At 57.8% G+C, this 26,465-nt stretch overlaps 10 protein-coding genes across 10 annotated transcripts; 5 read left to right on the forward strand and 5 right to left on the reverse strand.

The window, feature by feature from the left end:
* Positions 1-394: 394 nt before the first annotated feature.
* Positions 395-1,250, reverse strand: BXZ73DRAFT_98214 (uncharacterized protein; the record flags this gene model as incomplete). The annotated part of the gene is made up of 5 exons (XM_048027629.1): positions 395-498; positions 565-574; positions 633-855; positions 919-972; positions 1,138-1,250. 5 exons carry the CDS (start codon positions 1,248-1,250, stop codon positions 395-397), a joined length of 504 nt encoding a protein of 167 aa, XP_047881308.1.
* Positions 1,251-2,148: 898 nt separating this feature from the next.
* BXZ73DRAFT_98215 (uncharacterized protein) lies at positions 2,149-2,740 on the forward strand (the record flags this gene model as incomplete). Its single annotated transcript, XM_048027630.1, has 3 exons — positions 2,149-2,339; positions 2,394-2,469; positions 2,543-2,740. 3 exons carry the CDS (start codon positions 2,149-2,151, stop codon positions 2,738-2,740), a joined length of 465 nt encoding a protein of 154 aa, XP_047881309.1.
* Positions 2,741-5,392: 2,652 nt separating this feature from the next.
* BXZ73DRAFT_41854 (uncharacterized protein) lies at positions 5,393-5,797 on the reverse strand (the record flags this gene model as incomplete). The annotated part of the gene is made up of 1 exon (XM_048018851.1): positions 5,393-5,797. A coding segment is annotated over one exon (405 nt), but the record flags the coding sequence as incomplete, so codon positions are not given.
* A 4,757-nt stretch (positions 5,798-10,554) lies between these two features.
* Positions 10,555-11,989, forward strand: BXZ73DRAFT_75008 (uncharacterized protein; the record flags this gene model as incomplete). The annotated part of the gene is made up of 8 exons (XM_048022138.1): positions 10,555-10,647; positions 10,699-10,771; positions 10,819-10,856; positions 10,947-10,969; positions 11,135-11,195; positions 11,251-11,299; positions 11,351-11,763; positions 11,840-11,989. The coding sequence occupies 8 exons, from the start codon at positions 10,555-10,557 to the stop codon at positions 11,987-11,989; spliced, it is 900 nt and encodes a 299-aa protein (XP_047881311.1).
* A 597-nt stretch (positions 11,990-12,586) lies between these two features.
* BXZ73DRAFT_88228 (cytochrome P450) lies at positions 12,587-14,672 on the forward strand (the record flags this gene model as incomplete). Its single annotated transcript, XM_048024873.1, has 10 exons — positions 12,587-12,777; positions 12,803-12,875; positions 12,929-13,020; positions 13,075-13,216; positions 13,272-13,450; positions 13,510-13,760; positions 13,812-14,002; positions 14,038-14,108; positions 14,160-14,455; positions 14,521-14,672. The coding sequence occupies 10 exons, from the start codon at positions 12,587-12,589 to the stop codon at positions 14,670-14,672; spliced, it is 1,638 nt and encodes a 545-aa protein (XP_047881312.1).
* A 301-nt stretch (positions 14,673-14,973) lies between these two features.
* Positions 14,974-16,063, reverse strand: BXZ73DRAFT_41734 (uncharacterized protein; the record flags this gene model as incomplete). The annotated part of the gene is made up of 2 exons (XM_048018825.1): positions 14,974-15,658; positions 15,717-16,063. 2 exons carry the CDS (start codon positions 16,061-16,063, stop codon positions 14,974-14,976), a joined length of 1,032 nt encoding a protein of 343 aa, XP_047881313.1.
* A 178-nt stretch (positions 16,064-16,241) lies between these two features.
* On the forward strand, positions 16,242-17,531 carry BXZ73DRAFT_88230 (protein prenylyltransferase; the record flags this gene model as incomplete). The annotated part of the gene is made up of 6 exons (XM_048024874.1): positions 16,242-16,344; positions 16,394-16,508; positions 16,564-16,977; positions 17,071-17,344; positions 17,397-17,440; positions 17,489-17,531. The coding sequence occupies 6 exons, from the start codon at positions 16,242-16,244 to the stop codon at positions 17,529-17,531; spliced, it is 993 nt and encodes a 330-aa protein (XP_047881314.1).
* Positions 17,532-17,748: 217 nt separating this feature from the next.
* On the reverse strand, positions 17,749-20,192 carry BXZ73DRAFT_98221 (uncharacterized protein; the record flags this gene model as incomplete). The annotated part of the gene is made up of 9 exons (XM_048027631.1): positions 17,749-17,916; positions 17,976-18,488; positions 18,545-18,605; positions 18,662-18,712; positions 18,771-18,927; positions 18,988-19,057; positions 19,896-19,983; positions 20,036-20,106; positions 20,163-20,192. 9 exons carry the CDS (start codon positions 20,190-20,192, stop codon positions 17,749-17,751), a joined length of 1,209 nt encoding a protein of 402 aa, XP_047881315.1.
* A 1,289-nt stretch (positions 20,193-21,481) lies between these two features.
* On the forward strand, positions 21,482-22,756 carry BXZ73DRAFT_41693 (uncharacterized protein; the record flags this gene model as incomplete). Its single annotated transcript, XM_048018815.1, has 2 exons — positions 21,482-21,808; positions 21,866-22,756. Coding segments are annotated over 2 exons (1,218 nt in total), but the record flags the coding sequence as incomplete, so codon positions are not given.
* A 235-nt stretch (positions 22,757-22,991) lies between these two features.
* BXZ73DRAFT_41642 (cytochrome P450) lies at positions 22,992-25,434 on the reverse strand (the record flags this gene model as incomplete). Its single annotated transcript, XM_048018808.1, has 14 exons — positions 22,992-23,143; positions 23,205-23,233; positions 23,300-23,332; positions 23,399-23,632; positions 23,685-23,714; positions 23,779-23,973; positions 24,044-24,110; positions 24,175-24,425; positions 24,485-24,657; positions 24,717-24,814; positions 24,882-24,925; positions 24,991-25,082; positions 25,144-25,241; positions 25,302-25,434. The coding sequence occupies 14 exons, from the start codon at positions 25,432-25,434 to the stop codon at positions 22,992-22,994; spliced, it is 1,629 nt and encodes a 542-aa protein (XP_047881317.1).
* Between the last annotated feature and the right edge of the window lie 1,031 nt (positions 25,435-26,465).

Genomic DNA, 26,465 nt, shown 5'->3' on the forward strand with positions numbered 1-26,465 from the left:
GCTTGTGGAAGCCGGCCATGCAGAGCGACGAGGACGAGAATAAGCCAGCTGATCGGGACGCTGACGCCGGTGTTACTGAGTCGGAGCCGGTAGGTGCGTGGGGGCAGGGGCGTGCTCGTCAGTAGCTCGAAAAAATACTCGACTCGCATCTGACAGCAGCACAGAAAGGTGTCAGCAAGACTGGACAAGCGCGAGGGGGAGCCCGGCCTGCTCACATGGCAGCAGCACGGAAAGGTTGAGCTAGCACGGAGCCGCCGCGCGCCTTTCGACGTCCTGCCCGGTGAGAGGGGCTCGTGCGGCGCGTGCCGCAGGCTCATCGGGTGACCGTCAGGCCTCGGGGGTCGTGGTCCTAGGCTGTAGCGCGGCGGAGACGCGTCGGGACATGGGGAGCACGTCATGGTGTGCACGTGCCCCCCGGAGGGTACCCGGTGGCGCGCGCGCGCACTTCCCGGAGGGTGCGCGGCGGCTGGGCGAGCAGGAGCGATGTCCCATTGGCGACTAGTTTCAGGGAAACGGGTCAGCAGCGTTGGAATAACGGGAAGGGCCCACGGGCCGAGTGCTCACCGCTGTTAGACTAGCGTCAAACACAGGTTGAGTTGGGGTGGGGCGGGACAGAGAACGGGGAGACGCACGGTGTTGTCGAAGTTTTCGCCGAGGGAGACCGTGGCAGCGCTAATGACACCTCTGAGGTTGAAGATGAACCAGAAGATGGCGATGAACATGCCCTTCTGCTGCTCGGTGGGGTAGGCGAGCAGCAGGGAGCCCTGGGCGGTCCAGAAAAAGCCGGCACTGATGCCGAGGTACGCGCCTGCCACGATAACGAACCCGCCGACACCATGGTGAATGTTGTATGCCCTGCGCGCGGTGAGCGGGGCGGAGGAGGAGACGCACAGGTAGGAGCCAATGTAGAGCGCTTACCTAGTCGTGCCGAGGAGGAGGGTGAGCCGTGAGCCGAGCACATTGTTGATTGACCTATCCCTCGCCGCAGTTAGTCCCCAGCCCTCGCTCGACGACACGCACGGTCTACCTCCCCTCTCCTGAGTTGTGCGCGGACGTGGTTGGATGGACGCGATTGGAAGGGGAGAAGAGGGAGAAAATGCCAGATAAAGAATGACGGGCGCACTCGAAGAAACCGACAAGCTAGGAGGAGTGTTGCCGTTGGGATGAGTCCATTTGGGCGCGTAGCCCGAAGCTGGCCCATCAGTGGTGCGCTGTGCAAGTCGAGGTTTCTTGCGTGAGGTGCTGGCCATGGTGGTGATATAGAGGGAGGCAAGAGGGAGGATTGGGATGGAGAGGAATCAATTCAAAGCTGAGGAGCTGAGGGCATCAGCACTTTCCGTGGCGGAGAGTATCGTGAGGCTGAGGTACTGTACAGTGGCGGATTTAAGGTTGAAACTCCCCCAGAGGCATTTCGTTGGGGACGGATATAAGAAGTGAAGCTATTGACGTATAGAACGAACGAGCAAGCAGGCATTGACATGAGAGGAATGAGACAGAGGGGCCGTCTAAGCGCACACGCCCGTCTGCGTCGCGCGCGCGGGCAGGCACTAGTTCTTCTGAACGGCTCTTCTCCGACTCGCACTCTCACCCTCCGCACCGCTGCATCCGAAGCCGAAGCAGGTGCGCCAGATCGTGTGCGTTACACGGGAAGCGTTATGTAGACCCCTCGGACGAGCTGCATACACAGAAGAGGATGATGTTGGTTCCTAGTGTTTCGGTGTACGCCCTCATCCGAGGCACTACCAGTATGCTTAGTCATGTATACTACGTTCCCACGCATTGTACAGTACTATGCCGCCGTATCGTCCTAGATCGATATCCAATCTATCATCCTATCCACCATCGTCGTCCTATCCGACACCCTGTCCGTCATCCGGTGTCCTTTCGCCTCTACGGCTCTCTTCGTCCACTGCTCGATTCTTCACAGATGATTGGCCGGTGAGTCTTGCGTTTTTGGAGACGTCTCGTGTGCGTATGCCCTTGCAAGGTGGCCTCGCCATCACCGGCAATTATGCGCCCACAGCTTGAACAAGTCCTGGGCCGTTTTGAGAAGGAGGCAAGGAGTTATTGGTGCGTCTTCCCACCGCTCGCGGCTCGCTATCCCCCTCTAATCTTGAACTCGGTGCTTCAAATAGTGTGTGGTCTCCCATGCCCGACACCGTGCCTTTCACATATCCACGACAATATGCGGGATGGTGGTTCATCACGGCCCCAAATTGTGGTCGGGTCCAGCGCACCACGTGGGTTCTCAACAGGTTCGCGGTCGCTGCCACTTCCTCCGCGAGTATGAAGGAGCACGAGGCTGTGGCGCGGTATGGCCCACAGTTCCGCTATGTTGAGTCCCCCGTGTGCTCTCCTCTCGCCGTGACCCCAGCTCACCGACATCATTGCAGGGCCCGGGTTTACACGTCCCCGCGCACGTGCACCGTGCACGCGCTGGCCGCGCCGGCCAGCGATCCACCCCCAGGCGTGCGGGAAGGGCAAGCCTCTGCAAGCCTGCGATCATCATTATCAGCCCCCACGGTGCGAACATGGACCGCAGGTGCCGCGCATGCCGTCGCTCGCGCGGCCGCAGCACGCGAGCCAGAAGCCAGCGTTCCTCGCGCTGTTTGAGGTGTTCTATGATGCGCATACGCTCAAGGGCTGGCTGCACGCCGAACCGCTGCAGAAGTCCGCTGAGCTCACGCAGGCGCCGCAGCTGCAGCAGGAGCACATCGACGAGCTCGTCAGCCCGTGGTAGAGCGCTGGCTGGGCCCTTCCCTGCCAGTGATTCAGGTCTTCCGCCGTTCCACGCCCTCTGTCTCTCGTAATACCCTGTATTCATTCACGCATGTTCTCTCCCCCTGTTCTGCCAATTTTATCTGTGCTTCAGTCCTTATCTTGGTCAACCTCCGCTCATCGAAGCCTCTTCTGCATCTCATAGATGAATCTGCGCGTGAGCATGCTGCCTGTAGTAGCACTTGCAATTATAAACTGTAGTGATTGCAAGTACGACATTGACTAGGTTTTGGCCGCTCTAAGAGATGCCGCATCCATTGGCGAAAGGATCAGGGGCCATTCTGGAGCTGAAGAGCGAAGACGCAGGCACAGAGAAGAGGAATCTGTCGTGAAGCAGCAGGCTTTATTATTATTATTATTCTCATTCTATCCCTATGTGTCACATATGCGCGTGTAACTACACAGCTAAGAACGTATCCCGCATTCGTTTGAGTACATGTGCTATGTAACGGGCCTGCGCCCGTAGGCAGTTGCAGAAAGTCCAGCGGCCGCAGGCGCCGCGAATCGTTCAGACGACCGAATCGTGCCACGGCGGGATCGCCGCGAGCGCATATGGGATGGGGTAAGTGGGCTTGTCGGTTCCGTAGGATGGAGCGCCGGAGCGCGACGAGCACTCACTCGATGTGGAGGAGTTGGGAGACATGGGACGAGATGGATCGAGATGGGACCCCGCAAGCGACGCGCGGTGGTGCGACCGGGTCAAGCCAGGCAAGGGTATGTAAGCGGGAGGGTCAGGCGACGCGCGTGTACTGTGCCGCGACCGGGTCAAGCCAGGCCCGCCACCGGTAGGTGCGAGTGGGGGAGGAAGGGGAGGGGGGCGGGGAGCGTTCCGTCCGCGGCCGAACGTGGGGGGACATACGTCGGGCGCGAGGGTGTTCCACAGCACCTCGAAGTGTCGTGCGTTTTGGCGGTAGCGGTGACCGCGTGCACGCGCACGCCTCGCGTGGGTTTTGTAGTGCTTTGCGACCCCGGCCTGGAGGACGTCGGAGATGGTGCGGCGGGTCTCGGCCGTGATGGGTGCGACAAGGTGGACCGGGGCGATAGACGTGAAGGGGGCGTCGTCTCCAGCGAGTATGTCGTCGTACCGTTCGTCGTAGTCCGTGATGTCCCAGTCCGAGGTGTCCGGGGGACAGTCCGACGGCTCGAACGCGTTGTGGTTGAGCGCGAGGAACGCGCGTAGGGCAGGCAGAGGGTCGTCGGGTCGTGTGAGGAGCGCAGGTACCATGGGTGTGTGTGAGGACCCGCGCCAGTAGTACGCGCACTCGAAGAGGACATGATGACGGTCGTGGAGTGGGGAGCCGCGCGGGTAGTGTCCGCACGTGCAGTCTGTGGGCTGCCCAGCCCGGGGGCGGTAGCGGGAGCGGTACTCGCCCGTGAACGCATGGCCGGTGAGGACGCGGCACAGCTTGGCGTACGACCGTATGGACGCGTCGCCGAAGCGCCGGATGAGGGACGCCGACGACGCGGGGTCGAAGACATGCAGCGCCGGGTGGTGGACGTAATTGCGTCCCCACCACTCGGGGATGGGGCGAGGCGGCTGGCCGGGGGCGTGGTCGAAGGCGAGCTCGCGCCAGAGGTCGCAGGTCTCGACCGCGATCGCACGCTTCGCGTAGGAGAAGTGCATGCGCGGATGGGGGTCGGGAGCGACGTTGCCGACGAGTGCGTCGACGGCCTCATTGCCTGGCACGCCTTCGTGCGAGGGGACGTACGACAGGTGGAGGTGTGCACCGGGGGAGGCAGAGAGCCAGAGGCGGATGAGGGACGCGGCGAGGATGAGGTCGCCGGCACCTGACTTGGGCTTAAGGAGCGACTGTAGGGCGGCCAGCGAGTCCGAGAAAACGTGGAGGTGCGTGGCGTCAGTGCGCTTGAGCGTGAGCGGGGAGAAGAACGCGAGGGACGCCGTGATCGCGCGGATCTCGGCGTCAGTGGAGAAGCCGCGGCCGGAGGGTGCCGCGTGCGACGCGCAGAGGGTGGCCTCGTCCGGGAAGTACAGCATGTACCCCGCGGCGGTGTGGGAGCCGTCGTGTGTGGCCGCGCCGTCTGTGAAGACGACTGCAGTGTTGGGGTCGGCGTGGGCGGCGGCGATGCGCGGGAGGACCACCGTGTTCTCAAGGAACGCGGCCTGGGCGTCAGCGTCGATCTTCTTTGGGTGCTCGAGGTTGAAGTGGATGCGCTCCGCGAACTCGTCGAGTATGCGGGCGCCGGGCGTGGCCTCCACGTTGAGGACGTCGAACTGCGTGTCCGACATAGGGCGAGTGAGGGAGTCGGGGTGGTGAGGAAGGAGCGAGGCGGCCCCGACGGCCGAGTGGTACATGTGGTGCGCAGGCGCGCGCGTGGGGGGGTATGCCGGGAGCGGGTGGGAGGCGGGAGGTGGGGGGTAGCGGCCCGGGAAGAGGAGGCGGACCGGGTGCGTCGTCATGAGCGTGTCGATGCGCAGCCGGTACGACGCCTGCATCTTGCGGCAAAAAAGGCGGACCGGAACGATGCCCGCGAGCGCGTGGAGTGCGCCGGTGGGGGTCGTGGAGAACGCGCTGGTGATCCACCGGAGGGCATGGTGTTGGGCCGTGGCGAGGGTCTTGGCGTTGTCGTTGAAGCCCTTCGCACGGTAATACACTTGGCAGCCGTACGTGAGCACCGGGCGGATGCATGACGTGTACAGGAGTCGGCGTTGGGAGGGGTTGATGCCGCGCGCCGAGGATCCCAGCATGTGTGAGGCCGCGGTGGTGGTACGAGCGCGGTGTGCGTAGTGGTTGACGTGGGCACGCCAGTTGAGTCTGCTGTCGAGCAGGAATCCGAGGTGGCGGATTGCCGAGGGGGGCTTGAGAGCGGTGGTGAGTCCGGGTAGGGGGATGGCGCGTGTAGCGTGGGGGCAGTGGGCGCTGTGGGTCGGGATGAAATGGATGCCCTCCGTCTTCTCGTGTTCGAGGAGGTATCCCGCGCGTTCGAGGGATGTGGTGAGCGTCTCGTACAGCGGGCCGATCAACTCGAGGTTGGTGGAGACATCTGGGGACGCGACCATTAGGTTGCCGTCGTCGACGTAGAAGTGGTGGTACGGGCGTGCGCCCCCCCGCGGGGAAGGGAAGCGGCACGCGTTGTCGAGCGCGACGAGCACCGGGGTGAGGGCGTGAAGCAGCAGGCAGGCAGCCCAAAGAGCCTGCGCGCACGCCGGATCACGTGGTATCTGGTACTTCCCGGCCACCGGGGCTTGATCAGCAGCCGATCGTCAAATGCTCGTTCACTGGTAATCTTATGCTCTGTACTCAGTGTACCCGCGATCATTTGCACATTAACAGATCTAATAATCGTCAGACAGATTGCAAAATGATCGCACAAATTCAGCTCAAGACAATAGTTGATCATATTTCGTCTACTAGACGAACCATGATCATACTTAAAATCGATGACGAAAACAGTTCATGCCGTGATCAACGGGCGCTTTAGAGATTGGCGCCGTTCTATCTCGCGCGCGTTTCGTGATGAGGATATTCGCAAGGAAATGCTGCGCTTGTGCGCCAAAGCCACCAATCAGGCAACTTCAAAATCAGGAGTGGAATTGAGAACGCAATTGAACACCACTACGGACCTGAAATACTGCGATGCGGCGCCCATGCTCGGGCTCACCATGATGCGGGTAGAGATCTAGGAACATGGCATCAATACTGGGAGTGAGATGTTTCGGTTTCGCCACTGGGTGGCGCCAGAATACCCTGCCACTGGCGTTCATATCAATGACAACATACACCGCTACTGGCGTTCGGATAAGCTCATATGAGTGGGCGCTCTATACCTGCTACTACTGTCTATATGTACCACATAGCCACACATATGAGTGCCCTCACACCCTGCCACCTATACATATTATAAAAGTGGCTGCTTATATGAGTGCATCAGTGTCTTTCCCTCATATGAACTTTGTAGCGCCTTGCCACTCATATGAGCTCGTCCCCTCATATGAGCTCGGCGCTCGCCCCCCTCATATGAGCTCGCCCCCCTCATATGAGCTTGCCCCCTCATATGAGCTCGCCCCCTCATATGAGCTCGCTCCCTCATATGAGCTCGCTCCCTCATATGAGCTCATCGGCGTCTCACCCCTCATATGAGCTTATTAATATCCCACCCTTAATATGAATGCACCAGCATTCCACAGCTCCCATTAGCACATCTGGGAACTGGCATACTCTATTGCATGCCTGTGTTTCTTTGCATGTATAGGTGCACCCATGCCAGAGCAATTCTTCAGCTTATCATATCACTGAGACACAGGAACTGTACTCTGAAAGGACAGGAAACTGCACCAGCTGTGCAACCGAAACAGACAGAATGGGTGCCCATTAGTTCCATTTTTATTCACACAATGCGCAAAGAGAGAGCAAGAAACCCATGATAGAAAGTGCAAGGCTCAAGCCGATCTCCGCAATCGGCAATTGACTCCCCCCGGGGGTCACCTCCGGGCCGGTAATTGACTCCCCCCGGGGGTCGATCTCCGAGTTTTTGATCACCTGTGTATCTCCGAGTTTTTGACCACCTGTGTACCTCCAACTTTTTGATTGCCTGTGTATATTGTCAGCCTTCATTACCAGACTGCCTGTATCTATTACCGAGTTTTTGGACATCTGTGTGTATTACTGCTTTCATTGCCGAGTTTTTGATTGCTGGTGCCTGTTACCGGTCCTCATTACCAACTTTTTGACTGCCTCAATCCATCACTGAGTCTTTGTTCGCCTCCAGCCTTTGACACCGAGTTTTTTATCACTGATATTGGTAATATTAGATGAGTTAGTATGCCTGTACTAAACACCCTCTCCCTAGGAAGTCACCCTTCACAGCTGCATGTGTTGATGGAAATTGACCAAGCTGTTTGCTGGATCAGGTAGTAGCATGCAAGAGCTGTGGGTGTGCAAATCTGGAGGGCAGTAGCTGCAAAAGTGAGGGAGTAATGGGGTATGATATTCTGAAATGACATACCAAACACAGACATGGGATGAGAGTGTATCACATCCCAGACACCTAGATATATTCACAGAGGATGATTTAAATGCAATGCAGGAGAGAGCGCACAGAAATCAGGATTTCTGATGAAGATACAAGATATGTGTGGAAAGTGGAAGTTCTGAGAAAACACAACATGCATAAGTTCATGTGCAGACATTATATCAACAGGCTATTTGCTGCATCACAATTGAGTACTATTGGGGTGCTCAGATCGGAATTTGCAAGCTTATCGGTGATGAGATGCATATGGGGCACCATATGTCATTATTTCATGACATACAGTATCCTGACACAGCATATGCTCCGATTAGAATGCAAAAACATGGAATAGAACGGGGTATAACATAGCTATCCAACGCAGAAAAGACCTTGAAGAACGGTTGAGAATCAGTGGAGATGTGCAAGGTGAGCCAGAAGTGTGGTTGCAGTGAAAAGCGAGGTCAGAGTACATTCAGCATAAACCACACTTCTGGCTCACCTTGCACATCTCCACTGATTCTCAACCGTTCTTCAAGGTCTTTTCTGCGTTGGATAGCTATGTTATACCCCGTTCTATTCCATGTTTTTGCATTCTAATCGGAGCATATGCTGTGTCAGGATACTGTATGTCATGAAATAATGACATATGGTGCCCCATATGCATCTCATCACCGATAAGCTTGCAAATTCCGATCTGAGCACCCCAATAGTACTCAATTGTGATGCAGCAAATAGCCTGTTGATATAATGTCTGCACATGAACTTATGCATGTTGTGTTTTCTCAGAACTTCCACTTTCCACACATATCTTGTATCTTCATCAGAAATCCTGATTTCTGTGCGCTCTCTCCTGCATTGCATTTAAATCATCCTCTGTGAATATATCTAGGTGTCTGGGATGTGATACACTCTCATCCCATGTCTGTGTTTGGTATGTCATTTCAGAATATCATACCCCATTACTCCCTCACTTTTGCAGCTACTGCCCTCCAGATTTGCACACCCACAGCTCTTGCATGCTACTACCTGATCCAGCAAACAGCTTGGTCAATTTCCATCAACACATGCAGCTGTGAAGGGTGACTTCCTAGGGAGAGGGTGTTTAGTACAGGCATACTAACTCATCTAATATTACCAATATCAGTGATAAAAAACTCGGTGTCAAAGGCTGGAGGCGAACAAAGACTCAGTGATGGATTGAGGCAGTCAAAAAGTTGGTAATGAGGACCGGTAACAGGCACCAGCAATCAAAAACTCGGCAATGAAAGCAGTAATACACACAGATGTCCAAAAACTCGGTAATAGATACAGGCAGTCTGGTAATGAAGGCTGACAATATACACAGGCAATCAAAAAGTTGGAGGTACACAGGTGGTCAAAAACTCGGAGATACACAGGTGATCAAAAACTCGGAGATCGACCCCCGGGGGGAGTCAATTACCGGCCCGGAGGTGACCCCCGGGGGGAGTCAATTGCCGATTGCGGAGATCGGCTTGAGCCTTGCACTTTCTATCATGGGTTTCTTGCTCTCTCTTTGCGCATTGTGTGAATAAAAATGGAACTAATGGGCACCCATTCTGTCTGTTTCGGTTGCACAGCTGGTGCAGTTTCCTGTCCTTTCAGAGTACAGTTCCTGTGTCTCAGTGATATGATAAGCTGAAGAATTGCTCTGGCATGGGTGCACCTATACATGCAAAGAAACACAGGCATGCAATAGAGTATGCCAGTTCCCAGATGTGCTAATGGGAGCTGTGGAATGCTGGTGCATTCATATTAAGGGTGGGATATTAATAAGCTCATATGAGGGGTGAGACGCCGATGAGCTCATATGAGGGAGCGAGCTCATATGAGGGAGCGAGCTCATATGAGGGGGCGAGCTCATATGAGGGGGCAAGCTCATATGAGGGGGGCGAGCTCATATGAGGGGGGCGAGCGCCGAGCTCATATGAGGGGACGAGCTCATATGAGTGGCAAGGCGCTACAAAGTTCATATGAGGGAAAGACACTGATGCACTCATATAAGCAGCCACTTTTATAATATGTATAGGTGGCAGGGTGTGAGGGCACTCATATGTGTGGCTATGTGGTACATATAGACAGTAGTAGCAGGTATAGAGCGCCCACTCATATGAGCTTATCCGAACGCCAGTAGCGGTGTATGTTGTCATTGATATGAACGCCAGTGGCAGGGTATTCTGTCGGCATGCGCTGGTTTCGCGACGACAGCGTGGCACTCCGGTGGAGAGTGCGTGACCAAGTCACGATCTAGTTACTGTCACTCACTCACGCGAGGTTCGGCGTTTGTCAGCTCTTTCTCGAACGATACCTTCGGAGGTCGAACATCGGCCTAGTTTGCAGTCTGCGCATAAGCGTGCTAGTACAGGAACGTGTGTGGTGAGAATATTGCGGATCCTGGTTCATCCTGACACGGCAGCGGTGTGTGACGGACAGCCGCTCAGTGACCAGTCTGAGCATATTATTGCATCCACTGCTGATGTGCTCCACGGTGCGCAGGACTTGCGCTGAGTTGCGGCGACATGCACTGCTATTACTTCGCCAAGACTCCTGAAAAGTTCAAATGAACCACCGGTTGGCGCAACTCCTACGCAAATGCTTACTAAGCACCACTCTTTTTCTTACTCGAGCTGTAGCAACGCGCCCTGCGCAGATGCGCACCGCTCTGCTGGACGTAGTACCGCTCCCCGGGCGGTTATTTGACTCCATCGCCGGCCCCGCGCAACCCCCAAGAGTCAAGACCAAGGCAATGGTTGCGCGACCACAACACTGCTGTCACCTCCCACCACCATGTTCGCTTTCGCTATAGCTGGTCTACTCATTTTCGTTCCCCATGGTTCCGCTCAAAGTACAAACGCGAAGTGTGACCCGCAATATGCCTGGGTACGTCCTCTTTACGGCCTTCATTCAGGCTGCTCCATGCTTGTCTCGCAGATGAACAATGCTAAGGGCCAGTCTCCGTGTCTGGTAACATCTTGGCTGCGAACTACATGTTATACCGCTGCAGGTACGTCGCTAAGCTGTCGACATGCGCGATTCTTAACCACCGAGCAGACTCCAGCATCCCCGCGCTGTCGCCAAATGGGACCAATGTATATCCTGCGCCATTGAAGGGGAACATAACGCCCTGCGTTTGCAGCACTGTGCAGTACTCTCTGCTGGCAGCGTGTGCATTTTGTCAGACGGGAAAGTTGTCAATAGATCCGTGAGTCATAGTTCCCCCGTGAGCACAACGGTAGAAGTTGACTAGAGAGCAGGTGGCCGACGTACACCGAGAACTGCGTACCAGCCAAAGGAGGACCCGGGCTTTCTAAGCAGAGGTTAGTATCAGGTATGCTTCGTCAGGATGCGTTACACTCAGACTTTGCAGTTTTCCCAACCCCATACCACCTCATACGTCCGTGCCTGCATGGGCGTATGGCGACGTTGTGGTATGCCTCTCGTCATTCCTGGACTTCTACATCAATGTTCATATTCGCTCCCCAGACTTCTAGCAATTTCAATGTCGCTCAGGCTGAGGCGGTAGCAAACTCCAGTATGTCTTCCTTGCCTATACAAACATCCTTGCAACTAACGACGCTTGCAGATGCTCCAGATAGTTCCGCCAAGGCCGGCATGACCGTTACTAGTGGCACCGCCGTCATCGATCCCAACCCTACCTCCAGATCCCCCGCTTCAGTCACGGACTCGGGCTCTGATCCCACAGGTACGGGAAGTGGAGACAAAAACCAGGAAGCGACCTCCAGCAAGAGTTCTAACGTCGGTGCCATCGTGGGAGGCATCGTCGGCGGGCTCGCGGGGGCCGCGCTCCTCGCTGGGGCTGGGTACTGGTTCATCTTCCGCCACCGCCGAAACGGGGCGTCGCCCTCGGGTCCAGGAGAGGCGGAGAAGTACGGTGAACAGCGCTCGCAGGACGGCCGCGACGCCGCGGCCGACAATGGACGACATTCGTTCGCGTGGACTGCAGCCAAGCTCCCCGAGGCCGCGCCGCTGATCTACGTGAGCCCTTCGCGCTGACATGCGATTGTGTATGCAAATGTCTGGCGCTGACCGCGAACAGTATTGTAATTGTCAGGATCCCGACGACCCACGGACGTTCCCTCCTCCGATCTCCACGGACGTCTCTGCTACGTTCGGCCCGGGGGTCTCCGGCATAGGGCACAACCCGGCCGAGTTCTCAGTTCCTGAAGCTCAAAGCACTTATCACAGTCGACCGGAACTTTAATGTGCTCTGTCATGGACTTGAACCATTCCCAACGCCGTCCATCATACCGGAGTACTGCATCGAGCTACCTCTTTCGTTATGTAATGTTCGACTCCAATTCAACTGATGCACTGTTTGAATTGGATGCTAAATAGACCTTCGCTCACGTGCGCCCGGACGCCTCCAACTTCAAGAGCCTGCGTATCGGTAATGGTGGGTCGATGCCCCAAGTGACGCGGCGGGCGTGATGTGGGTCTCAATATCATCCACATGAATGCGCGCTGTCTGGACACTGCCATACGTCTCAAACGTGCCTCGCCGGGGTCACCAATGCCGAAATAACCGCATCTGTCATATCAAAGGAGGTGCCGGCCTGCTACGCACGTCGGGCAGTCGCATATGGCTGTCTTGCTCAGCAGTGAGCCTGCGATCGGCTGCTTTTACCGGATATCGATATCGAGTCCGGAGGCATATGCCGGCGGAGCGCCCGGCGTCCTCCCCGTGGGACGCTGTTACGAACCCGCGGCGCCGGCCCGCAGCGCTCAGCTGTGCCCTCATAAGGGGCAGCTCGCTAGCGGGCAAGGTCAGTGACTGCCTTCCAATCCGACACGCAAAACAATGTCTCTTCTCCCTCTCGCCATCGTTTCCGCGGTGGTCGCCTGTCTGGGTTGGCCTGTCATTAAACACCATGTCATCAGCTCCCCACTTGACGTCTTGAACGGGCCCAAGCCATCCTCGTTCTTCTTGGGTACGTTTTATACACTTGCTATGATTGAAATGGGTCTTCCTGACACTACCACTGGTAATAGGTACCATCCCCCTCTTCTTCCAAAGGCAAGGATGGCGTAACTTTGCCCAGAGCGCAGACGCGTTCGGTCGCGCGTGGCTTGCTAGAGGATTCTTCTACGTGAGTGACTCTTCACACGGGATGTACCGATGACTCACACGCCATCTCTCCAGGCCCCTGTGCTCGTCATCCACGACCCCAAGGCGCTGCACACGGCCATGGTGAAAGACGAACATATCTGGCAGAAGGGCCTCGCGCCTTCGGAGTGCGTATTGCTGGAATGCAGGTGTTCTCCGTGCTGACTCTGCCGTGCCTGCAGCAACCTCACGCTTCTCCTTGGCCCTGGGGTTCTTTCTACGCGCGCAGGGCAACACAAGCGCCAGCGGAAGTTGTTGAACCCGGTCTTCTCCGTTGCGCATCTGCGCGACATGACCCACATTTTCTACAACGTTGCGCACAGGGTGCAACCGATACGTGTTTGATAACCCTGGCGAGTCGTCTGACATCCCAATGCAGGTACACGCTGCACTGGCGAAGCGTATCCCCAGCACCGAGATCGCGCAAGAGGTAGACATCAACGGCTGGATGGGTCATATCACGCTGGAAATGCTCGGCCAGGCCGGTCTCGGGTACTCGTTCGACGACTTCACCGACGACAAGACGGACACGTACGGGGAGTCAATCAAGCTTTTCTTGTGTGTTGAATTCCGCGTGTGTTCGTCCGACCTCAATAGAGACTAACCTTCCTCCCCAGCCCCAAGCTCTCCGCCACGCGCTTCTACAACCTCTTCACCGCGCGGCTCTCGTGGTACCTGCCTGATCCCGTCATCCGCCAGATTGGCCGCTCCGCGCCGACTAAGGGAATCCGCGATGTCATGAAGATCTCGGACACGATGATGCAGCGCTCGAAGGAGATCGTCGCGGAGAAAAAGGCCAAACTCGAGAAGGGCGACGCCGCGCTTAAGCACGAGGTCGGCGAGGGCAAGGACATCATGAGCATCTGCCGTGCGTACATCCGCAGGATCCTGTCCTCTTCTGACAACCGTACCCCTACAGTGCGGGCGAACATGGCGGCCGCCGACAACGAGAAGATGACGGACGAGGAGATCCTCGCGCAGATGTCCACGTTCATCCTCGCCGGCATGGACACCACCTCGAACGCGCTCTCCCGCATCCTGTGGCTCCTCTCCGGCCGGCAGGACGTGCAGGCGAAGCTCCGCGCCGAAATCGTCGAGGCGCAGGGCGGCGTGGGCCCGACATCCCGTACGACGACCTCGTCAAGCTCCCCTACCTCGACGCCGTCTGCCGCGAGACCCTCCGCGTCTACGCGCCCGTGACGCTCGCCCCGCGCGTGTACGTCCTTTAGCTAGCGCCCCGTCGCCCGTCCAACTCACTCCCGCCCAGCGCGACCCAGGACACGGTCATCCCGTTCTCCGCCCCCGTGCGCACGCGCGACGGGCGCGAGATCACGGAGATCGCGGCGCCGCGCGGCACGATCGCGCTCATGCACTACCAGGCGTCCAACACCGACGCCGCGCTCTGGGGGCCCGACGCGCGCGAGTGGAAGCCGGAGCGGTGGCTCGCGCCGCTCCCCGCGGGCCTCGAGGACGCGCGGATCCCGGGGGTGTACGCGCACCTGATGACGTTCGCCGCGGGCACGCGCTCGTGCATCGGCTTCAAGTTCTCGCAGCTCGAGATGAGTGAGTGTCCCGGTCCGGCCGTCGGTGGTGGAGGAGACGAGGCTGACACACGCGCCGTGCCACAGAGATCGTGTTGTCCGTGCTGCTCCCCGCGTTCTCGTTCGAGCTCACGGACAAGCCCGTCGCGTGGAACTCGTCCGCGGTCATCTATCCCACTATGGGCGAGGAGAGCAGCAAGCCGGAGCTGCTGCTCATGGTTAAGGCGCTCAAGGCCTGAACGTATCGGACGCTGCGTGGACAGTTGTATTGGAGCTGTTACATTATTGCTGGTGTTAATCCTATCCACTATTGAGCCTAATGTGATTTTGGTTGTCTCTAGAGCAATACTCCCCTCGACAGCATCACTCCCGTCTACATAGAAATACTGCAGCTTTCGACGTCCACTGCGCCCATCTCAGGATATTTGGATGAAGTCCCGCATGGTGTGTTATCGATGTAAACGGCCAAGCAAGATCTGGTGTTCCAAGTACTGTACACGAATTAAGCACTAGTGTAAGATCGTAGATGAGGTTTCGGTATCAGACTTTCCCCCAAGCCCTGATTTCAAGCCCAAAGTACACAGGTAAGTTCTTGAAAAAAAGTTTGCACCCCTCCTCCTCTCTTTCCACCACTGCGTGGTAGCACCCACCACAAAGGCTTGGGCGAACGCGTTTACTCCAAGAATGTTTCCGCTGGGTAAAATCTCGGTAGGGCTGATAATCATGATAAAGGAACCCTGGGTCTTGTTGCAGAGCATGTAATGTGGCATAGCACCGGTCCGAATCGTCGTTCGCGCACTTCTTAAGGTCGTAGTCGAACACGTAATCAATAGCCGAAATTATCTCATCCCTCTTGACGATCGGTCGGGCGTCGATGCACCTCGCAAGATCCTCATGGGAGAGATGTTCGACCGTACCGTCACCGCGCTTGAATCCGGACAGTAATGCGAGGGTGGGGAGCTCCAGACACTCGAAGAGTGCGGCGGGGAGCAGCCACAGCTCGTCCGTGAGGCGTGCGATGTTGACGACAGCGATCGCAGCAGTACCCCGAAGGCACTCCGGGAACGACGACCGGCTCGGGTCGCGCCATCCTGCCCAGTGCTTCGTGTAGTATTGTCCCAGTCGCGCGGCGAGCCTTTTGACGACCGTGTCCATTTGATACTTGTGGCCAAGCCGCACGCCCGCGCTGATGTCCAACATGTTCAGGTCTTCGAGGACGCATGCCCTTCAAACGTAGAGCGCTGAGAACTGAGAGATCGCGAAGGGGAAGAGATTGGACGTACCCATTCTTCGGCATCACCAAGCGAAGTAACCGCCGCACATCGTCGGCCGAGTCTTGCAGGTTGACGACAGGGCATCCATCGACGGCAGGCCGAGGACCAGGTGTGGGAAGAGAGAACATGTCCGCGAAGACTGGTGACGCGCTGGCAAGAACACCCTTGTAGACCCGAAACACGACGTCTCCTGCGATGAGAATGATGCTCCCGTCCTCGAACCAGAATTCTGCGTCCTTCACAAGTGCCTGTATCCGATCTTCGTCGCGAAGGTCGGTCGTACGGTTGGAGGAGGGAGCGTCGCCCTCGATATTTGAAGGGCGTGTCCGCTTGCGTCGAGGAGGGGGCTGCGACATGCTGGAAGCAAGGGATGGCAAAAAACACAAGACTCCCCGCGACGCGCGCAACCTCAACTGAAAGACGACCGGCAGCGACGGCCCGGCAACCCGGTCTGACGCCACTGGCCAGGACTCGGGCCTGCTGTCGTTCGCACTCGTCTTGACTAATAGCTTCCTCCTTTACCCCATCTTGGCCATGTCTGACTTCCTCGCAGATGACCCCGAGTGGGCAGACGTCGTTCCTGTTCGACAGTATGAAAACGCGAACCCGATCGCCCCCATCTTCTACTCCGACGAGTGTTCGTACCCCCACAACGCCGCCGCATCAGTATTGACTGCTCCGAGCAGACACGGACGCGACTGACTACCTTCGTGGGGTGCTCAAGACGGGGGAGATGAGCCTCCGCGTCTTGAGGCTCACCGAACGCGTCATCCGGATGAACCCCGCTCACTACACTGCATGGTGCGTCCTCTGTCTCTCATCCAGGAGACCACAATCCCAACCAGATCTTGCGCAGGCAACTCCGCTACAAGACTCTCCTCGCGCTAAAACTCGCGCTTGATGATGAGCTCCGACTCATGGACGAGATCGCGACGACGTTCCTGAAAACATATCAAGTGTGGCACCACCGCCGCCTGCTCCTCACCACGCTCAACGACGTCCCGACCGCGGCACGCGAGCTCGGCTTCCTCACGACCGTGCTCGACGCGGACTCGAAGAACTATCACACGTGGTCGTACCGGCAATGGATCCTCGCGCACTTCAACGACGAGGGCACGCTCTGGCAGAGTGAACGGCCGTACGTCGAGCAGTTACTCGAGGAGGATGTGCGCAACAACTCGGCGTGGCACCACCGCTTCTTTGTCGTGTTCTCCAGCGGGGTACGGGAAGGGGACGAAGATCGGGACCGGGTATTGAAGAGGGAGCTCTCGTGAGTCGCGATCTTTGCATACGTCTACCCCCGCATACTTTTCCTGCATTCTGGCTATATGCGCGGAAGAGGCTCACCTCAGCCGCGGTGCAGGTTCGCGAAAGAGAAGATCGCGCTTGCGCCGAACAACCCGTCCGCGTGGAACTACCTCCGCGGCGCGCTCGAGTTTACCAAGACCCCTTTCGCGACCGTCAAGGCATTCGTCATGCCATACACAGCATCGTCCCCACCACCGCCCTCCGATGTAGTCGACCTGGATGACCCAGTGCCCTCACAAGGCGCGGAGCTGCCCTGCGTCGCAGCGATGGAGTTCTTGGCGGACATTTACGAGCAGGAGGGCGGAGACGCGGTACCAGAGGCTGCCAAGGTGCGTCGCTTTTTCTTGCTGTGTGGACGGCCGCTTAGTGGAATCGTGGTAGATATGGAAATCTCTGGCCGAGGACAGGGATACCATGCGTAAGAAGTAAGTGTAGTGTTATGATGCTTGGTGCAGGCGTTGACCGTTCTCTAGGTACTGGGTATATCGCATACGGGAAGCGACCCAGGCGCCGTGACCGAGACGATATGCATTTGTACGATTATCTTGAAGACTGCACCTCTAAAACGAATGTATCGACACGCTTGTTCTCATGCCCTAACATGAATGCCAGCGGGACGATGCTATGAGATTACACACAGGGTAAGGACTGTTCAATCTACTGATACAACGTTACATAAGCACACCAGGTGTCAATAAAAGCAAGCTCAAGCCGAAAGCCCTGAAATCCGGATTCACGACAATTCCGGCCTTCCAAAATACGTGAACTGCGGCGTCACCCCCAGAGCGACGATCGCAGGGTCGTGGAATAACCCGCGATTCTTCCGCCGACTCTTGCCCAGTTTCTTCTCGTCTTTGGGTGGTGGATCGGGCGAAGGGAATGTCTCCGGGTCGTCGGGATTCTACACCACCCCTGGTCCATCATTGTCCAGATTCGCCAGAGGAGAAGGCATATACGCACGTAAACCGCAAGGCTCGGATACGTCCTCAGGTTCAGCCTCACGACAACCCGTTGCCCCTTCTTGTCCGCAAATTCTGCACATTCCCCTCCCTTCATGGCTACGACGCCGTGCTCTTGCACGGTCACGCTCTCGAACGTCCTGCTCCGGCTCAAGACCCCCGCCTCGCCCCCCGTTCCGTTTAGCCCCTTCGCGCGACAGGCGCGTCGCCGCATCGTGCACATCAGCAACACACCCCCGAGCAGGACGAGAACCACCCCTCCCACAACTCCGCCCGCGATCGCGGCCGCGTTCGACTTCTTCTGCGAGTCGGAACTGGAAGGGCTGGTAGCGCCTGAGATGGATGTCGCGGTGGCAAGGCTCGATGGTGCAGAGAAGTGGACGGAGGATAGGGAAGCGCCCGTGGTGAGGTGCAAGGGGGAGGGTGAGCGAGAGGCCGCCAGAGAAGCGGACGAGGACTGGCTGGCTTTGAATGCGAGCGCGAAGGCGGCGGCAGGGTCGAACGCGCCCGCGTCCTGTCGTGCGTCGAGGTGAGTGCGCTGGCTTGCGCGGCGGGAATGTCCGTGCTCACCGTCAGCGCAGCTTTCGGCCACGCTGGGATCTCCGTGCCGGACGACACCGGTTGCGTGAACCTGGCTCGGGGCTCAGCTCGGCGTTCCGCGCCATCCGCATGTCCCGCCGCACTTACACTCCGACGAAGGTGCTCTCCCCAGGGCACTGCTGCGAGAAGACCGGCCACCTGAAGAACGCCCAGGCATGTCAGACCTGGGGTACGGCCCGCACCCACAAGCACTCACGACGAAATCGGAATCGGGCTGCTGCCGCTCTGGCACAGCGCGCACGCAGCGAGGAGCGAGTACGTGACCGTGCTGCACACGCACGGGTTCGCGTCGTCCGCGCTCGCGGGGCCCGCGTACGCCCCGCCCACCTCGCCCAGCGCGCGCACGGTCGGGTCTGCCCCCGGGAAACGTCAGTCGGTCGAACGAACGCCCGGAGAGCAGCGAGAGGAAGGACCTGGTGGGAAGCACGACGCCTCGAGAAAGGAGGCAACGAGGCACGGGCTCTGCCCCTTCGAGTTGGACATCTAAGGACCACCGGCGGCCGAGGGGTTTTGGTGAGCGACCGCCCCGTTCGACCTCCGTTCGAGATTGCAGGTGTGCTCACCCAGCTGAACGCAGGATGGCATGTCACGTCCGTACTTTGGGCGCGGGTCCCGACAGCGGCTGTGATCAGTACTGCTACAAGGGATTTGAAGGAAGGCAAGAAGGGAAGGGCAGCCGGCGCGACCATGCTCGCAGGATGCGCATGGGGCGCCACAGCTGTTCAGGAAGAGTGATACGGGAGAGGGAGGGAGGGAGAGATATGCTTGTGGGGTATCCATGGCATATATGGATATCGACCAAGTGGTCGCCAGCGTTCTCACACAGGCTCCTCATATGTTTGTATTCCAGCCACGGGGGTCTCAGCACTCTAGAGGACAGGAGAAGAGGCGGGAGTTATGCGGCACATCCACTTGTCTGACATCCTAGGCGGGGCTCAAGTACCGATAAGATTGCTGGACGACCAGCTGAGGTACGGGCGCAGGCATCATGCGAGAGGAGGCGACGTGCACCGGGTTCGCCGGGGGTGTGGTCAGGTATATAAGAAGGCAGGTTCGATTCTCCCAGATCCTGCCAAAGTTGCGCCAACAAACATGAGAGCAGTGGTTACCGTCTCTGCACAGGGAAGATGGTCGTGCGCAAGATGCCGGCATTCATGAGGTCGTACGGACGAATATAATGGGACTCGCCGGCTACGTCCCAGCAGGTGTTGTAGTGTACACATACATTAAGGTATCCCTCTAATATCTTAATCTAACACTCGTGTGTCATTACGGAAGGACTTTCAACTCAGTGTGCTGCGTTCGCCGCGCGAAGACGAACTGTCTCCGCGATGTGTGTGGGATATTGCTCGTGCGCGCCGAAGCGGGAGCCTCGGGGAATTGCAGAGGGGAGAGGGCCTTCGATCATGCTAGAAGAAGGCGCATGAGGATCTGGGGAGTAGCCCAAGGGGGTGTACAAACCTCGAAGGTTGATATTGAGAGTAGACGTAGCAGGCGAGGCCTGTCTGAAGGGTGCCGAAGAGGACTAGTGACTGGTGCATAAAAGACGGCGTCAAGGACCATATAGATGGTCTGCGAATGAACATACTTGAGCACGGGCAGCGACGAGAGAGAGCATCGTGGTCGTCAGGGTTGGTGTGTTGGCTGGAGTGGAGGGTGCGCTCGAAAACTGAGGCTGAGGAGTGTTTGCAGAGAAAAGCTTAAGCCGAGGTTTCAGAAGTCCAGACCTCTCCGCTTTTATATCCCCTTGCGCTCAGCTTAACCCGTGTACGTGCCCAAGCCGCAAGCCTCATCGAGCTCATCCGATTCGGGCGCAAACGCTGCGCGACGGCGGAAGTCGGAACGTATGTGGCCCAGCCGCGTTCGAGTGCGAGCCGGAACACCACAGGATCGGTCGAGGCTGCGAACATTGACATTGAGCACCCAACAGCACCGCCGCATCAAGTCTGGGTGGGGTCCATAGGCGTTCTGGACAAAAGTGGTAGACGCCCATTCGGGCCGCTCGGTCAACGCCGGCGGTCCGGCCGGGAAGACCCGAAACAAAACATCTCAGACCGAGGGGAGACTTTGATAAAAGGGCTGCCTAGGGGAGACGAGCTGACAAGTTGCATAGGAGGCGTTGGAAACACTAACACTACGCAACGTCGTCATTTGACCGCGGAGGTCGCTACAATCCTCCCACTCTTCCTCACCCTGTTCTTCTCCATCTCCTACTCTTCCCAACCTTTGGTCTTTCAATGATCGTAGTCTGCGCGGAGGTGCTTTTATACGATGTTACTCAGAAGACGTTTTCCTACCCTCGTCGCTCCGTAAGCCACGTCGGCGACGAAGACGACGAGCTACTACCGCTATTCAATAAGGTCAAGGATGCGGTCAGCGACATCGCAGACAATATCAGCAACTATATTGGCATGTACGAGGTTCGTGGCCTTCATATTCACTACGATTCACATAGTTGAAGTTTCCACCGTTGCAGGTCGCGCCTGACCACCCATACCTCGTCAAGAACCCTCGCAGCCCTCTGGAGTGGGAGCTCCTTTGTGAAACTATCACCATGAAGGACATATCCCGTATGCTCACTGTCTATAGCACCCTCAAGTTATCTGAGATCGGTCACAAATATCCCCTTGTTGCGCTTGGTATGTTCATACACCTCTATTTTCTTCTCGTCATTAAGGCGTTGTGCCAGCGACGACGCGGCCACTTCGGGCTGCGCACGTGCAAAAAAAAACTCCGAAGTCCAGTAAGTCGATCCCCCAGAATCCCCAATCTCGCGCATCTTCTTACGGAATTACAGTGCGTGAAGCCCTTGCCGCCAGACTTAGGGCATATGGTTCCAAATACGCTCGTTCGGCCGAGCTCTATCAGCGTGAAAACCAGGACGACATCCTCGACTATCGGGGGGAAAGTCCACCTCCGATATCCATCTACCATCCCGCCTTTACGAAGTTCCTCGATCGTTTGAACAAAGATAACGACGCTGCCCCCGATGAACTGGTCTTCGCAGCAGATCTCGTGGCGCGGGGCCGCATGTACGGTTCAGAGGACCATCAAGAGCTCCCCCAGATCCTGGAAGTAGCGTTATCTGGTGCCAAAGCCTGCACGAACCCATTCACAATTCCTACCGGCTTCTCACCGATACCAACAATCATCCGCGCCAGGAGCGACGATAGCTATCTCGACCCAGTGTCTTTGGCTGAGTGCGAATATATCGATGCCTTCACTTCGCACGAGGTAAGTGCCTGTCCCCGTTTATACGCATGACTACCCCTCTGAAACACCTCCTATCAGGCATTTCAGGTGCGGCAGGCATGCTGCTGCCCAGCACTGCTCATCACCATCGATGGCGCGCGGATTCAGGTGGCCGGCGCGGCGTTCGGAGACCACATCATCGTCCAGCCGCTCGCGGACGTTTCGCTATTGCCCCTACCCACCATTGACGGCACCACACCGATGACACACGCCGTGATCTACCGCGTCGCACGCCTGCTCCGCGCCCTGCGCGCCGCTCGCATCGAGCTCGACAAGTACTACTCCGACATCGCGTCGGCCATTTCCGCGTGGCACCGCCCGCCCCCAGAGTTGATCGGCCCCCACTGGACCGAGTTCGTCCACCCCGAGCACGGCAGAGTGACGCTCACGTACACGGGTCGCATAGGCGCGTATGACTTCCCGCACAAGGCGGTGTTCACCGCGCAGGCGACCGCGGCGGGCATGCCCGCGGCCAGCGTGGTCGTCAAGTTCCCGCTGCAGTACGGCAAATCGGGCCACGAGGCCCTCGCGCCCGAGTTCGCGCCGCGGCTGTGGCACTGCGCGCGGGAGCCCAGCGTGGGCGGACTCTGGGCCGTGGTGATGGACTTCGTGCAGGGCTCGGCGGTCGCGGAGAGGGAGGTGCTCACGCCCGCGCAGGGCGAGGCGTTGGGTTCCGCGGTGGGGCGCCTTCACGCGCGCGGGCTGGTGTTCGGCGATCTGAGGGAGGTCAACGTGCTCACGGTGGGCGATGGCGTCAGGCTCATCGACTTTGACTGGTGCGGGACGGTCGGGGAGGCGCGGTATCCGCCTGCGATCAATATGGAGCACAAGTGGCCCATGGGCGTTCGGTGCGGCCAGTTCATCGAGCAGTCGCATGACCGGTTCTGGGTAAAGAAGATGAGTGGGATGTGGACCGGCGATGTAGTGTAGAGAAGCAGTCGTGTAGGATCTGAGCATGCTTTGTCGAGATCTCGTATGTCATCTCATGATTCACGGATGCAGATCTTCCCTGCCGGCAAGATTGACGAGTGCCATCGACAGCCTGTAGGTCTTGCTTCTGAGGCGACGAGCGGCTGACGTCGATATCGTTGTCCGTCTACGGAAGACACGTTTGGAGATTTCGAATCCCGTTTCTCTGCAAATCGGAAACTGCCACCCGCCACTTCTACTTCTTGAGCAGCGTCACCTTCATCGGCATCGCCGCATCCCGGCCAGAGGGCATGACCGACGGGTACACGACGGGCGCGACGTTCCAGTACACCTGCTTGTCTGACAGGTCGAACTCGAACGTCGACAGAAGGACAGCGAGGACGACCTCTGCGGACGAGCAAACATGTGAGCATGGGGAGAGACCGTTCAAATGCAATTCTGCACGTACTCATTTCGAGTTGAGAGAACTTGAAGCCGCTGTAAAGTCGTGAAAGCGTCGGATCAGTGTAAGCACGGTCGGGAACCAGGAGGGCCAAGACGTACATGCACGCGCGAGCGCCTGCCCAGAACGTCATCCTACGTACCCAAGCCGCATCAGTATGCACACCCGGAGCCTACGCCTGAGAACGAAAGTCCACGCACAAGTTCGCGTACACGCCGGGGATGCGCGCATCGGTCACCTCGCCGGGGAGCGGCGCGAGCCAGCGCTGCGGCTTCCACTCCTCCGCGTCCGGCCCCCACAGCTCCTTGTCCGTGTTCGAGGCGCCGATGCAGATGTACACCTCCGTTCCCCTGGGCACGAGGATCTCATGCATATCCTTGCCGTCTGCGCCCCGAACGGGCTTAGAGAGCGGCAGAACCGCGTCCTCGCGGGCCCTGTTGGTAGACTGAGCGGGGATGCGCGAGGCGAGGGGCAATCAAAACTCACTCCCTGAATCGAAGCGGCGCGGGCGCGTGGCTGCAGGGGGAGACCGGTAACTCAGCATCGGAGGGCGCTCAGAGGTGAGTGAGCGGAGGCGTACAGGCGCAGAGTCTCCCGGCATACCGCGTCCAGAAGCGGGAGCGAGACGAGGTCGTCGTAGCCGATGTCGCTGCCGTTCTGCGCGTCGAGGATCTCTTGCCGGACCCGGGCTTGGATGTCCTTGTTCTGTGCGAGGCGCCAGAGGGTGAGCGAGAGCGCGTTCGAGGTCGTGTCCATTGCCGCAAAGACGAGCACGCTGTCGAGTCGTTAGACGTCCATCATCAGGCTTGCAAGGTACGGAGAGGGCAGCGACCGCAGTCACTCACGCAATCTGGGCGATTAGCTCATGGTCTGGAAGCCTGTCCGCCTCCGCGGACGCCATGTTCGCCTTGACTGAAGAATCGCGAATCAGCTACAGAAAGCCTCCCCGGAGACCGCGGAGGTGGGGAGCACGCACGCAAGACGCTCATGATGTCCCGACCTTCGCCGACCTGCAGCTTCATCTCTTCGTCTCCCTTCGCGAGCGCGGCCTTCTTCGCCTCGAAGATCTCGAGCGACTTGTCCTTGATGATACGCGTTTCGCGCATCATCCGGTGCAATGCCGGGATCGGGACCAGCTTTCCGAGTGGGACTATGAGCGGCTCCGGGACGATCTTCTCCACGAGCGGGAGCAGCGTCGTGAGAGACCCGAGGCCTGCGGATGCGGGCCTGGAGGGAACATGACTGGTGAGTCACAACCTAGTAGACGGATCATAGGCTTGACGTACATGAGGTTCTTGATCGCCTCTCCGAGCGGGTCGGCCTTCTCCTCGGTCAGGGGATCGAAGGAGTAGCCGAGCCCGGCCTGCCCCACGAGCTCGAGTGCGGTGCGGCCCATCCACATCACCATGTCCACTTCGGCGGAGCCGTCCTTTGTACGCATCTCGATGGCCTCCCCGAGCTGCGATAGAAAACATATCAGTTCTGATAGTTGTGGGGTAAACAACGGCCGAACAGTACCTTATGGACGACCTTGTAGAAAGTCGGCATCATTTCCCGGAGATGGGCGACTGAGAAGACGGGATTGAGCATCTTCCGCTGTTTACGGTGGTGGTCGCCTACGAGCACCGAGTTAACGTCAGAGATCACCTTCTGCCCGAACTTGACCGAGCCACGTGTACGTACCGACGGAGGAAAACAGGCCCATTCCGAATTGACGCTTCGTCGCACTGCGGGAGGCAGCACGTTGGTGGGTCGGAAGGACGGAGTATTTCACTCCTAATAAGTGGCTTACCTGAGGAACCACTCTGTCTCTTCAAAGATATACGGCTCTTTGACAGCGATGTGGTGCATGGCCTTCGGGTCGTGCACGTAGAGAAGCTTGGACTGTGTGAGACACCGATTAGCTGTCATTGCAAACTGCAGACATGACAATACAGCGACTCACGCCCAGGAATCCATGCAGCCGAGCGACCCGGCCATACTTCTTCCCGATGTCGAGGTGGAAGTTCCAGCCCTGTTTATCTCTGAGCTGCCGTCGGTTACCTGTCGACACGATCATCGGTCGGGTGATACCAAGAGGTGCGGAAGCCGCGGGGCACTAACCGAGGAGGAACGATTCGGGGGGAGGCCCATCGAGCTTGTCGAGGTCGGACTTGACGATAATCTGACGGAAGTACTTCCACAGCACATATGTTGTGCCGCATACGAGGAGAGTCTGTAGTAGTGATCCTATCATGGCGAGCGGGCGGGCGAGTGAATAGCTGGTTGTTTGGCAGAGCTGTCGGCCAAGCAGCTGTATATGTATGACGGCCATAGGATCCGACCGCGGAAAAAGGAGGGGGAAACGTGATGGCGGCTGAAACAAAGCTGGTGCGTTGCCGGCGGACACGCTCCACGAACTTCCTCTGCGCGGAACGCAATGTCACATGTGATATGACGACGGGATGGAAGTCTCAATCGGAGAGGGTCATACGGATACCACCTGCAGGTGATCAAGAAGGGCAAATACCGCGGCTTCACTGCTGCATGAACGGGATCGTCGGTCAATGCGTCCAAAGGCGATCAACTTCGATTCAATCTGAAAGACACAGTGAGCCACTCGCCCTTTCGACCTGTTGGGTTTGATGCTTTCGAGCTCGTTGAGTTTGTGAGACACAGAAAGGTGAACATCTCGAGAGCGCTGGTTCAGCTCAAGTGACCTCCGATTGGACATCCCATAAACGATGCCTTTAGGGTAGCGTAATACCATTCAGGTTGTCGACCGGACCATCGGAGGAACCATTACTCACTGTTCGCGGTGAATCAGTCGTACGTGATGACGTGCGGACGACGCGCGGGTTCTTGGCATTCGAGCGTGTGCTCCGGATACTGTTTGCAGCAAATGTTGATGTTCGGTGTCAGGTAGCCGGCGGGAACATACTGGTACAATGCGGCCAGATGTGCGTCTTCATGCAAGTGACCAGCGCTTCGAGATTCCGGCTACTCACATCCCGGTTTATACCGGTTTTCAACATGTTTGCACTTGTGTTGATCGTGGCTCTCTGAAGCCGTCCAGGACAAGCACAATCACTCGCTCGACCAGTTCCTCAACTCATCATCATCTTCATAAACCCAGGTCCGTGTTGTTCGCCTGTACGTACAGACGGCAGAACGACAAGACGTGGTGTCCAACCTCCACGAGCGCCCCTCGCTGTGCGCTGGAAATGACGTCACCACACGTCTCGGCCAACTGAAGTGCATATACGTATGTATGCCCCTCAAGTCCTT

The sequence above is a fragment of the Epithele typhae genome, assembly GCF_022376455.1.
Source record: "Epithele typhae strain CBS 203.58 chromosome Unknown BXZ73scaffold_6, whole genome shotgun sequence".
NCBI lineage: Eukaryota > Fungi > Basidiomycota > Agaricomycetes > Polyporales > Epitheliaceae > Epithele > Epithele typhae.